Source organism: Oncorhynchus kisutch, linkage group LG18, assembly GCF_002021735.2.
Source record: "Oncorhynchus kisutch isolate 150728-3 linkage group LG18, Okis_V2, whole genome shotgun sequence".
NCBI lineage: Eukaryota > Metazoa > Chordata > Actinopteri > Salmoniformes > Salmonidae > Oncorhynchus > Oncorhynchus kisutch.
In genome coordinates, this window is record NC_034191.2 from 68096324 (window position 1) to 68109248 (window position 12925).

A 12925-nucleotide genomic window follows, 5' to 3' on the forward strand; every position below is an offset into this window, starting at 1 on the left:
GCACTGAGTTTGAAGGTAGGCCTTGAAATATATCCACAGGTACACCTCCAATTGACTCAAATGATGTCAATTAGCCTATCAGAAGTTTCTAAAGCCATGACATCATTTTCTGGAATTTTCCAAGCTGTTTAAAGGCACAGTCAACTTAGTGTATGTAAACTTCTGACCCACTAGAATTGTGATACAGTGAATTCTGTCTGTAAACAATTGTTGGAAAAATGACTTGTGTCATGCACAAAGTAGATGTCCTAACTGACTTGCCAAAACTATATAGTTTGTAAACAATACATTTGTGGAGTGGTTGAAAAACAAGTTTTAATGACTCCAAGATAAGTGTTTGTAAACTTCCGACTTCAACTGTATTTTGCAGATATTAATCGCAAGTGTAGCGAAATGCTTATGTTTCTAGCTCCAACAGTGCAATAATACCTAACAATACAAAACAATACACACAAATCCAAACCTACCCACCTATGATGACGGTGTTGTCGTCTGCGATGAGCATCTTGCTGTGGACGTAAACGAGCTCTGTGACCAGGCGTCCCTCCAGTTCAGCATGGGTCCTCAGACCACAGAACGAGATGTAGTTCATCCACTGCTCGTCCACTGAAACACACACACAACCAGTCCACTGAAACACACACACAGAACCAGTCCACTGAAACACACACAGAACCAGTCCAATGAAACACACATAGAACCATAAATAAAAGCAGAACCAGGAACCATAAGGAGACAGTCTAATGTTAATCAAAGAGTAGGAATGTGTTCGGCTAGGTGCGTGTGCTATTATTATTATTTTTTAAATGTAACCTTTATTTAACTTGGCAAGTCCGTTAAGAACAAATTCTTATTTACAATGACGGCCTACCCCGGCCAAACCCGGACGACGCTGGGCCAATTGTGCACCGCCCTATGGGACTCCCAATCACGGCCAGGTGTGATAAAGCCTGGATTCGAACCAGGGACTGTAGTGACGCCTCTTGCACTGAGATGGTGTGTGTTAAACTATGATTGGCTGTTTGTACTGGTCAGTATGACGCCACTCTGGTGAAGAGGGTAGCCTAACTGTGTAATGTGGAAACTGGCATGAACTTCCCGTCACCCTTGTGTGTGCGCGCGCACACGCACGCACGCACGCACGCACGCACACGCACACGCACACGCACACACACACACACACACACACACACACACACACACACACACACACACACACACACACACACACACACACACAACTTACTTTCTCTCTTCAGCTGAGATATGATGGAACAATCTCCTCTGTTCATGGTTCTACAGAGAGTGAGAGAATGTTAACTCCAGTACCTGCCACTTCTAGATTGATGAGTCACAGGGAGGGATGTGTAGACAGCCTAGCCAGTGTGTGATGTAGTGTTTCCACAAGGATACTAATTTGACCCATAAAGTCCATCTCCATGGGTGGAGTACACACACAGACACTTTACTGCTGTGGTTGTAAAGTGAAGGCAGGTCTTCTCAGTGTCTACTCTGTGTAAACAGAGGTAGATATAAACCCTTTAACTGGCCTCCCAAGTGCCATCCCAAGCCTCCTCTGGCCAGAGCTTTCTGAATCCCCTTATATTACAGCAGAGATACATTACACAGACAGACATGTCTAATTTGATGGCGTGCCGCTCACACACCTGTAGTTGTAGTGCATGACAGCCTGAATGGCACTGCCTCCTCCGGTGTTGATGTCTCCTTCGAAGCCGGGCAACAAGGGGGTCACTACGTACACTCTGAACTTCTTACCCTCCCTAAAAGGACACACACACAGTTTATTTCCCCCCCAGAGAAAGATGTGACCTTAAACAGTGGGAACATCCTCATGAAAGCTGCTGTTGCCAAACCTAACAGTTGCCATGTGGAGCTGGTTATTCTCAATGAGTGTGTTTCTACTGTACGTGTCATATCGTGTGTGTGTACAGATGTGTGTGTACAGTACCAGTCAAAAGTTTGGACACACCAACTCATTCAAGGGTTTTTCTCTATTTTGACTATTTTCTACATAATAGTGAAGACATCAAAACTATGAAATAACACGTGTAGTAACCAGAAAAAACAACAAATCAAAATATATTTGAGATTTGAGATTCTTCAAAGTAGCCACCCTTTTCACTGATGACAGCTTTGCACACACTTGGCATTCTCTCGACCAGCTTCACGAGGTAGTCACCTGGAATTCATTTCAATTAACAGGTGTGCCTTCTTAAAAGTTAATTTGTGGAATTTCTTTCTTTCTTAATGCGTTTGAGCCAATCAGTTGTGTTGTGACAAGGTAGTGGTGGTATACAGAATATAACCCTATTTGGTAAAATACCAAGTCCATATTATGGCAAGAACAGCTCGAAACAAGCAAAGAGAAACGACAGTCTATCATTACTTTAAGACATGAAGGTCAGGCAATACCCAAAATTTCAAGAACTTTGAAAGTTTCTTCAAGTCCAGTCACAAAAACCATCAAGCACTATGATGAAACTGGCTCTCATGAGGACTGCCACAGGAATGGAAGACCCAGAGTCATCTCTGCTGCAGAGGATAAGTTCATTAGAGTTACCAGCCTCAGAAATTGCAGCCCAAATAAATGCTTCAGAGTTCAAGTAACAAACACATCTCAACAATCAACTGTTCAGAGGAGACTGCGTGAACCAGGCCTTCATGGTCGATTTGCTGCACAGAAACCACTAGTAAAGGACACAAATAATAAGAAGAGACTTGCTTGGGCCAAGAAACACAAGAAACGGACATTAGACCGGTGGAAATCTGTCCTTTGGTCTGATGGGTCCAAATCTGAGCTTTTTGGTTCCAACCACCGTATCTTTGTGAGACGCAGAGTAGGTGAACGGATGATGTGTGGTTCCCACCGTGAAGCAAGGAGGAGGTGGTGTGATGGTGCTTTGCTTAGAATTCAAGGCACACTTAACCAGCATGGCTACCACAGCATTATGCAGGGGTAGGCCATCTCATGTGGTTTGCGCTTAGTGGGACTATCATTTGTTTTTTTTAACAGGACAATGATCCAACACACATCCAGGCTGTGTAAGGGCTATTTGACAAAGGAGGAGAGCGATGGAGTGATGTATCAGATGACCTGGCCTCCACAATCAACCGACCTCAACACAATTGAGATGGTTTGGGATGTTGGACCGCAGAGTGAAGGAAAAGCAGCCAACAAGAGCTCAGCATATGTGGGAACTCCTTAAAAAAAGCATTCCAGGTGAAGCTAGAGAGCCAAGAGTGTGCAAAGCTGTCATCAAGGCAAAGGGTGGCTACTTTGAAGAACCTCAAATATATTTTGATTGGTTTAACTTCTTCGAGATAGGGGGCGCTCTTTTAATTTTTGGATAAAAAACGTTTCCGTTTTAAACAAGATATTTTGTCACGAAAAGATGCTCGACTATGCATGTAATTGACAACTTTGGAAAGAAAAAACTGACTTTTCCAAAACTGCAAAGATATTATCTGTGAGTGCCCCAGAATCTGAAATGCCTCAGATTCTGAAGGCGCTGTGTTCAATGTCTCCTTATATGGCTGTGAATGCGCCAGGAATGAGCCTGCACTTTCTGCCGTTTCCCCAAGGTGTCTGCAGCATTGTGACGTATTTGTAGGCATATCATTGGAAGATTGACCATAAGAGACTACATTTACCAGGTGTCCGCCCGGTGTCATGCGTCAAAATTATTGCGTAATCTCTAGGTCCATGCGCGTTCCATTGATGATTTATCATCGATAGATATGTGAAAAATACCTTGAGGATTGATTCTAAACAACGTTTGCCATGTTTCTGTCGATATTATGGAGTTCATTTGGAAAAAAGTTTGCGTTGTAATGACTTAATTTTAGTTTTTTTTCTTACCCAAACGTGATGAAGAAAACGGAGCGATTTGTCTACACAAATAATCTTTTTGGAAAAACTAAACATTTGCTATCTAACTGAGAGTCTCCTCATTGAAAACATCTGAAGTTCTTCAAAGGTAAATTATTTTATTTGAATGCTTTTCTTGTTTTTTGAAAATGTTGCATGCTGAATGCCATGCTTAATGCTATGCTAGGATATCAATACTGTTACACAAATGCTTGTTTAGCTATGGTTCAAAAGCATATTTTGAAAATCTGAGATGACAGTGTTGTTAACAAAAGGCTAAGCTTGAGAGCTAATATATTTATTTCATTTGCGATTTTCATGAATAGTTAACGTTGCGTTATGCTAATGAGCTTGAGGCTGTATTCACGATCCCAGATCCGGGATGGCTAGAATCAAGAGGTTAACAGTTTTTTGGTTACTACATGATTCCATATGTGTTTTGTCATAGTTTTGATGTCTTCACTATTATTCTACAATGTAGACATTTTGAGTAGGTGTGTCCAAACTTTTGACTGGTACTGTACATGTGTGCATGTTTGTGTGTGTGGAGAGGGGCAGGTTACTTGTATGCTTGGATGATGCGTTCAGCGATGGCGTCTCCTATCTTGTTGAAGACATGTCTGTTATCAGTACAGCTGATGAAGAACTGGTTCTGAGAAACAGCAGGACATAGAAGCATGTTACACTACGTAATGCCTATGTAGTGTTATGTAATGTACTGTATATGCACAACAGTACCTCTATGTAGATGTAGTGTTGGCTGTTCTTGATAGCGTGGACGTAGGCGTTGTGGATGGATTCTTCATGGTACTTTATACCAGCTGACCAGTCGGATGCTGAGCGCAGGATCTGACAGTGGACACAGACAGGAAGAGAGTGGAAATGTGCAGTTGGATATTCAAGCCATAAAACTTGTGTGTGTAGGATGGTGCGTGTGTTAGTGTGTGTTTACCTGTACTTTTGCAGGGATGCAGTTGGGGACCTGGTATCTGATCTCTCCTGCGGTAGTGTGAGACTTGGGCAGGAGGTACGGGTAGGAGAGAGAACGATACTTTGGCTTCATTATCTAGAGCCAGATAGAGAGACAGACAAAGAGGAAGTGAAAGGGGGGATGCAAGACAGAGAGAGAAATGATCAATTACCAAAATGCTATTCTTGTTCAGAAATTGTGAAGGAGTCAGACATGTTACCTCTGACTCTTATTGACATCACTGTGACCGGTGTCTGACCTTGCAGAAGTTCCAGCGCTGGATGAAGTGTCTGGCCACATCCCTGGCAGCCTTCCCATGAACCACGGAGGCGATGTCATGCCACGGCATCCTGGGGTGGGTGTGTCTGTCAATGAAGTCTGGCGAGACGGGATACAGTGATGTACAGGTAGGTGTGTGTTTATGACCAGGTTCAAGAGTGTGTTCAGGTGATGTGCTTACCGTCAAAGGGCTTGTCCAGTTGGATCCAGTCTTTGTATACGAAGTTGCAGTAGTCTTTCCCATGCCAGAACCTTGTATCTCCAACCAACTCTCCTACTCCTCCTATTCCTGTTTGCATGCTACGCACCGTCTCTAAAGGCCAGACACAGACACATAGAAGTTAAAGGGATAGGGATACCTAGTCAGTTGTTCAACTGAATGCCTTCAACAGGTACCCTAGTGGTTAGAGCGTTGGGGCAGTAACCGAAAGGTTGGTGGATTGAATACCTGACAAGGTAAACATCTGTTGTTCTGCCCCTGAGCAAGGCAGTTAACCCACTTTTCCAGGGGCGACAAAGACGTAAGGCGTCCCCCAGCACCTCTCTGATTCAGAGGGATTGGGTTAAATGCTGAAGACACATTTCAGTTGAAATCAGAAGACACTCCAAGAGAGAGAGGTTGGTTACTATAAGTAGTTAGTTTCAAGGTTTAAATTAGTTTTATAAGGATTTGTTTCCTCAATGCATTAAACAAACAGTGGACAGAAAGACAGTTGAGAGTCAAAATAGTCCCCGGACGGACAGACGCATGCACACAGAGAGAGAGAGAGAGAACACACCCCACACCCAGACACACACACAGAGAGAGAACACACCCCACACCCAGACACACACACACAGAGAGAACACACCCCACACCCAGACACACACACACACACACACACACACACACACACAGAGAACACACCCCACACCCAGACACACACACACAGAGAGAACACATCCCACACCCAGACACACACACACAGAGAGAACACACCCCACACCCAGACACACACACACAGAGAGAGAACACATCCCACACCCAGACACACACAGAGAGAACACACCCCACACCCAGACACACACACAGAGAGAACACATCCCACACCCAGACACACACAGAGAGAGAACACATCCCACACCCAGACAGCCATGACACAGAGAGAGAACACACCCCACACCCAGACACACACACACACACAGAGAGAACACACCCCACACCGCCATGACACAGAGTCACAGTCCATCCTGTTTCAGACAGATATGTCAGCTCATTTACCAGCAGCAGCGGTCTTGTCTGAGTCTAGCTACACAGTTGAGTACTCTTGTGCTCAGATTAACAACATTCACAGTAGTAAAAACATAGTGATCTGAGGAAAACATCTGAACATTCCTAGGCATAACCACAACCAGAAGTTGTGTGTGTGCAAGCTGCAGTAAGCTGCCATTTTAAGGGATAATATGTCTGGGTGGGTCTTTGCCTCCTCCACATTCCTTGAAATTCTTCCGCCATAAAAACACACTGCAGAGGGCCTAGTCTGCAACATGGGAGATGCTTATTGACCTTGTACAAAGTCTTGACATGAGCACACACACTCATGCCACACGGTGCAGAAAGACCTGGGGCCTCATTTATAAACATTGCCATACACACAAAATATGCCCCAAAGCATGCGTGCACCAGTTTTCACGCAAATTCAGCATTTATAAAAACTGAAATTTATGTTAGAATGTGCTTATTATCCTCCCGTAAATTTGAGACCATGTGTACGCACAGTTTCTATTGGTTGAAGTATTGCATTGCAAATAGGCAACAGTAGACTAGCCTTGTGCAGGAATATCTGTCACGACTTCCACCGAAGTCAGCTCCTCTCCTCGTTCGGGCGGCGTTCGGTGGTCGACGTCACCAGCTTTCTAGCCATCGCCGCTCCATTTTCCATGTATCCATTTGTTTTGTCTTGTTCCCTGCACACCTGGTTTTCATTCCCCAATCACACTACATGTATTTATTACTCTGTTGCCCCTCGTGTTCTTGTGTGAGATTGTTTTGTGTTACGTGTCTATTTTGATGCACTATACTGGTATGCGTTTTATTTCACGAGATATGTTTATTTGTTTGTACATATTATTGTGACTGTTTGCGCGTTTGCACTTTTGCCAATTGGCTGGAGGTTTGGACGCAGTGGCGTCCGTCTGTTGGTTTCTCCTGCCTAAAATAAAGTGTGCACCTGTTCACACCTCTCTGCTCTCCTGCACCTGACTCCGCTCCCAGTACGCACATCATTGACAATATATGACAGTCTTATTTAGAACAAGTAGCTAAATATAATAAGATGCACTCATTTGCCATTAGTTAGAAGAGCAAAAATCTATTTATTTTATCTTTGCATTCTAAAATCATTTGAAATAATAATCTATTTCCTATTGTTTATTTCATTTCCACAATCATTGCAGACTAAAAACCTTGTCTGACTGGGATGTTTTTATACTCGCTACATCTGAAATAGCCTATAGGCCTACAACAAGGTAGGATAGGCTACCATTCTTCCCATCTCTCTTAATTGGACCCACTTCACAGTAGTAAATAAACAGATATACTTTTTAAGTATTTTGCTCTATGCGGACCGATGGTCCACCTTTTCCATTGACGTTTGTAGACAACGTCTGAATATTGTAGCCTAATGTAACATTTCCTGAGTAAATAATATTTAAATTATAAACATAATAGCCGACATAATACATAGATATATACATACCATAGCAGAATACATTTCTCACCTTTTCTGGCATGAGTTCATATTCCTGAAGTAGCCATGCAATAACTTAACATGCGCATCTCTCATTATGCCTAATAGAGAGGCTATTGTACTTTCAGGTTATTGCTCTCTGCATCCAAATGGGAGCACGTTTTATAACATAGAGCTTAACAGGTGAACAGACAGTTGATATTTAGCGGTGGAGTGTGTTAACTACCACTGTAGGTAGGCCCACTGTAGGTAGGCCCACTGTAGGTAGGCCCACTGTAGGTAGGCCCACTGTAGGTAGGCCCACTGTAGGTAGGCCCACTGTAGGTAGGCCCACTGTAGTTAAATTTTTTTTTTCCTGAGTAGACAATGTTTCAGAATTCGCCGGCAGTGCAGCATTTTTAGGTTCGGGAAAGGGTCAAATGCAAAACATTAGTGATTTCAAACGATCTGTTCACAGGTCCACAACAATGTTCAATAGTTTGTCTTTCAGACACGGTCAGATACAGCAAATGTCACCGCGAAAGAAAACATTCTGCCAAAATCTCTAAAGACATTGATCAAGTTCGCCATTGCTATTTCCTTTAGATACTGTCTTGGCCTAATTACAATAATTACAAAGTATACAGCAAATAAGGGCGTTGTCACCATAATAGATGAATGAGGGGGGTTTTCAGGCGGAGTTATTATGCTTGTTTATACGCAGTTTCTGCAGGTCTGATTTCTAATGGGAAACTTGCCTATTTATGGCAGGCATGCGCCAAGTTGATCAATCTCAATATTTTGGTGCTCAGTCTACAGATATTTCATATAACATTTACACAACGGTTATAAATGAGGCCCCTGAGATATTTGCACTCTTTCAGAGAGACACACGTGATGAACACTGCAAAGCACACTGGGTGATTAGTTTAGCAGCGGGACAGTTGAAGCCCCGATCCCACAGCGCATCTTCCAATCAGAGACTCACTCACCAGCCTGTGCCAACCCAATGGGAGGGGCCAGTCTCAGCTCCACCCCTCTAGTGAGGATCAGATTGTGTTGGCTGTTGACGCTGTTCGCCCAACCTGGACACACAGACTGCCATTTAACCTCTGCAGACTATGGTCCTGTCCCTCTCTCTGCACCTGAAGTACTGTGGTCTCTAAATGCGTGCTAGTGCGTGAATTTCTAATTCTGGTAGACTCCAGACCAAAATGGGGATAGCGAGCTAGTATTATAGTACCAAAGATATTGGTAACTAACCAAAGATATCTCATCGGCGTTGTTTCCAATGGGAGCAAATGAAGCACAGTGGGCAGAGCCAAGCATGAGCTAGCGAGATCCTATTGGTGCGTTTTAGCATGTAGTTGCATATTTTCCTTCTCTGTGAATTCCGTGTGTGCAATAACTCAATTTGCCCTTTCACTCCTTCTAAACAACGCATTTTCTTTTTACTTTGGCAAATGGTCAAGTCTACAAATGTTAGTGCAATCTGCATCGAGATTTATCGATCTGAAAGTTAGCAGAATGTCCGCCAAGTTTCATCTAGCTCCATCTTCTCCCACAGCCCGCTGGACTTCCTCTCATCACCATATTTGGTGGTGAGTGGAAGTTCCAAACGGATGCTTCAGATCTGATTCTTCTATCGTGAACTAGCGTGAACTGAGTAGTTTGCTATGCTAACATTGGTATTTTTTACCAAGTGATAAGCAGAACACCAGCATCAATGTAGCGTTGTGTTGAGTAGTTAGTAGAGAAGAGTTAGTGATGTTAAACATTCAAAACAGTTAGGCATGACGGTTAGATACACAAAGCAGCAAATGACTCCGTAAAATACAACAATTTGGGCAACGTTTAGCTTCTGCATGCGTTTATGACATGTGCATGTACGGACTCACTCTCTTCTGAGCTATCCACACTGCTAACAGAGTCGGCGTGGGCCAGTCCATGTTTCTGCAGGTGTCTCTTCATACTGAACCCTGTCCTCCTAATTCTCCCCAGACCCTTCAACTTGGGCTGGTCCCCTGAGTCCACTACCAGGGCAGCAGCACCCTTCCCATTGCTAGGGGCAGAACTACTGGTCGGTGCGGTGGCCATCTTGAAGGAGGATCCCTCAGCCTGTGGAGACAGGAGGCAGGAGACAGAAAGACAGAGCGAGAGGAAAGTTGGTGTGGATGTCTGGTCCTCACATGCTCTATGTTGGCTAGTGATCATGTGACACTCAGACTGTGTGTGTGGTTGTGTGTCTGACCTGCTCCAGGGCTACAGAGCGTGTCACACTCCCCACGTCCGTCAGACGGTGCTCTCTGTCATCCCAGCGACCGTAAGCCAGGTCGATCCCACCCACGAAGGCCACTGATTGGTCGATGATGATGATCTTCTCGTGATGCGCCCACAGGTATACAGAGGAGGAGACATGGTCCGGATGACGCATCACCTACAGAAGAAACACACACACACACACTTTTACTACATAAAAGGATACCTCTATACCAGTGGAGGCTACTGAGGGGAAGACGGCTCATAATAATGGTTGGAATGGAGTGAATGGAATGGCATCAAAAACACATGGAACCCATGCGTTTCATGCATCTGATACCATTCCATCGATTCCGCTCCAGACATTACCACAAGCCCGTCCTCCCCAATTAAGGTGCCACCAACCTCCTATGCTCTATAAACATCTATAAACACACTGTAAACACATTTCACACACACACACCTACCTTGACATTGGGGTGGAGATGCATTAGTGTTCTCTTGCTGTATTCACTGTTGATGCCCAGAGCTAGCTCCACCTCCTTATACAGCATCACAAAGATACGCACTCCCTGTTGCTATAGGGACAGAAAGACAGAGTCACCGTTACTAATCACCACATAATCAAATCATTTAATCAATGATAAGATCAACACTAAGGCAGTTTGAGGGGTGCAAATGGACCAATGAGACAGCATTTTGTTGCTCACCGCTTTGCGTCTCAGGATGCAGTCAAGGCGCCAGCGGTTTCCCTCGACAACCGGCCTCTTCATAAAGATCTCAGGGCTCAGCCTGAAAACACACACATACAATCAAATGTATTTTTTAAAGCCCTTGTTTCATCAGCCGATGTCACAAAGTGCTGTACTGAAACCCAGCCTAAAACCCCAAACAGCAAGCATTGCAGATGTAGAAGCACGGTGGCTAGGAAAAACTCCCTAGAATGGAAGGAACCTAGAGAGGAACCAGGCTCTGAGGGTAAACCAGGCTCTGGCGGCTGACAGCTGTGTGGGGTGGGTGTAACAGTATTCCAGGTCTCTGATTGTAACCCATCTGTTTGACCACAGTCTGCCTTGGAGGTGTGACCGCTCTGTGCTCTCCATATACACACACACACACACACACACACACACACAGTAAACAACCCACACGTACCACCAGTCAGTGATGAAGATCTCTTCTTCAGCCTCCTCCAGAGCGTCTGCCACGTCAGCCATGTAGGTCTTCCCATTCACATACCTATAAACAGAGTTATATTATAGTCACACACTTAAAATACAGTGTGGTCTCTCTTTCATACACACACTCACTCTCTCTCTCAGGTAATCAGACACACAAACCTTCCCACGCACGCAAGCATACACCCACCCACAGACTTTCACTGTTGCACACACCCCCCCGATGTCTCACACAGACAGTATAGTGTTGCCCCAGCAGGTGACAGGTGATGAGAAGCCCAGTGTCATTTTCCCTCTCTTTGTGTCAGGTTACTCCAGTGAGACAGATATCTTTAAGGGCTGTAACTGGGCCAAACTGTACCTGGGCCAAAGTGTACCTGGGATTACCTGGGATAACCCACCTGCCACACTAGCTGGCCTTTATGCTCTACTGGAACTTTGGTGTGTACAGTAAATGAGTCTTGAAAAAATACATTCCCAGAGTAATTTCCCATTTTAAATATATATTCTGCATTGTTCTCACTTAATGTTCAGACTGGGGTGTTATTTAACTCTGACTGTATTAAACGTGTGGTGGTTTAATGATTGTGGTGTAGCTGTGGATACCATTTGGCTGGGATGTTGTGCTCCTGTCGGGCGAAGGAACCGAAGCGGTGGTCGGTCAGGAAGGCAGAGCCATGCTTCTGGACGAAGCCCTCGATGGCCTGACCCCACCACCTGGCATGTCTGTAGCTGCTGCATTTCAACACCAGGGCCCTGCAGAAAATACACACACACAAAAACAATGATTGTTGAAACTCCTTTTTACTCAACAATTGTCTGAATCATTTCTGTAGATTCTGTTTTTTTCAATAGTCCTTGGTGAGGTAGCAACCTACTTTTTTAGCAACCCACCTGGAAAGGCTATCAATCCGTACTCCGTGTCTGGTCTCTGTGTCTTTGGAGTCCATTTTGATGCAGAACTCTTTATCCACCAGGAGAACAAAGGCAATGGCTCCCGAGTCTGGCTTCATGTAGAGTAGGAACGAATCCTTCACCACCAACCAGCTAGACAGACAGACACTAGAGTTTATTATTACAGCACAGCTCAGCAGTATAAGCTGGAGCAGTAAGAGGAGATATGAGACAACATCTGGACTCCAGAGGAGGATAGAATCATTCTCAGACTTTGATATTTCATCTATAATTCAGGATACTGACCGTTTGGATCAGCGGTAGCACATCGTGATATTTCATCTATAATTCAGGGTACTGACCGTTTGGATCAGCGGTAGCACATCGTGATATTTAATCTATTATTCAGGATACTGACCGTTTGGATCAGCGGTAGCACATCGTGATATTTCATCTGTAATTCAGGGTACTGACCGTTTGGACCAGCGGTAGCACATCTTGCTATGACCACAGCAGTTAAGTCCTGGGATACGATGACCACCTGACCGCTTGTACACCATCCCTTCTCTGGGGAAATGAAGAGAACAAGTAGAAGACTTCTCTTCCTGACTGAAGTGTCATGGTGGTGGTGAGTAGTTAGTTACAGTAGATAGTGTAGAGTTACTCACAAGCCTTTAGGTCCCAGATCATGGATGAAGGATAGCTGGCTGACGTCTATAAACTCCATCTAAGAGAAACAAGAACATTT

At 44.4% G+C, this 12925-nt stretch overlaps 1 protein-coding gene across 5 annotated transcripts in view; it reads right to left on the reverse strand.

The window, feature by feature from the left end:
• Positions 1 to 12925, reverse strand: part of LOC109909907 (phospholipase D1) — a 30827-nt gene that overhangs the window by 5282 nt on the left and 12620 nt on the right. For 4 of the 5 annotated variants that reach the window (XM_020508990.2, XM_020508991.2, XM_031796577.1 and 1 more), the window contains 17 exons: positions 12846 to 12904; positions 12652 to 12744; positions 12178 to 12330; positions 11890 to 12039; positions 11261 to 11344; positions 10816 to 10897; positions 10573 to 10683; positions 10098 to 10283; positions 9745 to 9964; positions 5320 to 5451; positions 5119 to 5237; positions 4842 to 4955; positions 4628 to 4738; positions 4453 to 4541; positions 1668 to 1781; positions 1247 to 1296; positions 472 to 606 (listed from right to left, as the gene is read on the reverse strand). In XM_020508990.2, coding sequence (XP_020364579.1) covers positions 472 to 606; positions 1247 to 1296; positions 1668 to 1781; positions 4453 to 4541; positions 4628 to 4738; positions 4842 to 4955; positions 5119 to 5237; positions 5320 to 5451; positions 9745 to 9964; positions 10098 to 10283; positions 10573 to 10683; positions 10816 to 10897; positions 11261 to 11344; positions 11890 to 12039; positions 12178 to 12330; positions 12652 to 12744; positions 12846 to 12904 — 2002 coding nt within the window. Of the gene's footprint in view, positions 1 to 467; positions 607 to 1246; positions 1297 to 1667; positions 1782 to 4452; positions 4542 to 4627; positions 4739 to 4841; positions 4956 to 5118; positions 5238 to 5319; positions 5452 to 9744; positions 9965 to 10097; positions 10284 to 10572; positions 10684 to 10815; positions 10898 to 11260; positions 11345 to 11889; positions 12040 to 12177; positions 12331 to 12651; positions 12745 to 12845; positions 12905 to 12925 lie in introns of all 5 variants that reach the window. The other variant, XM_031796576.1, reaches the window with a different exon arrangement.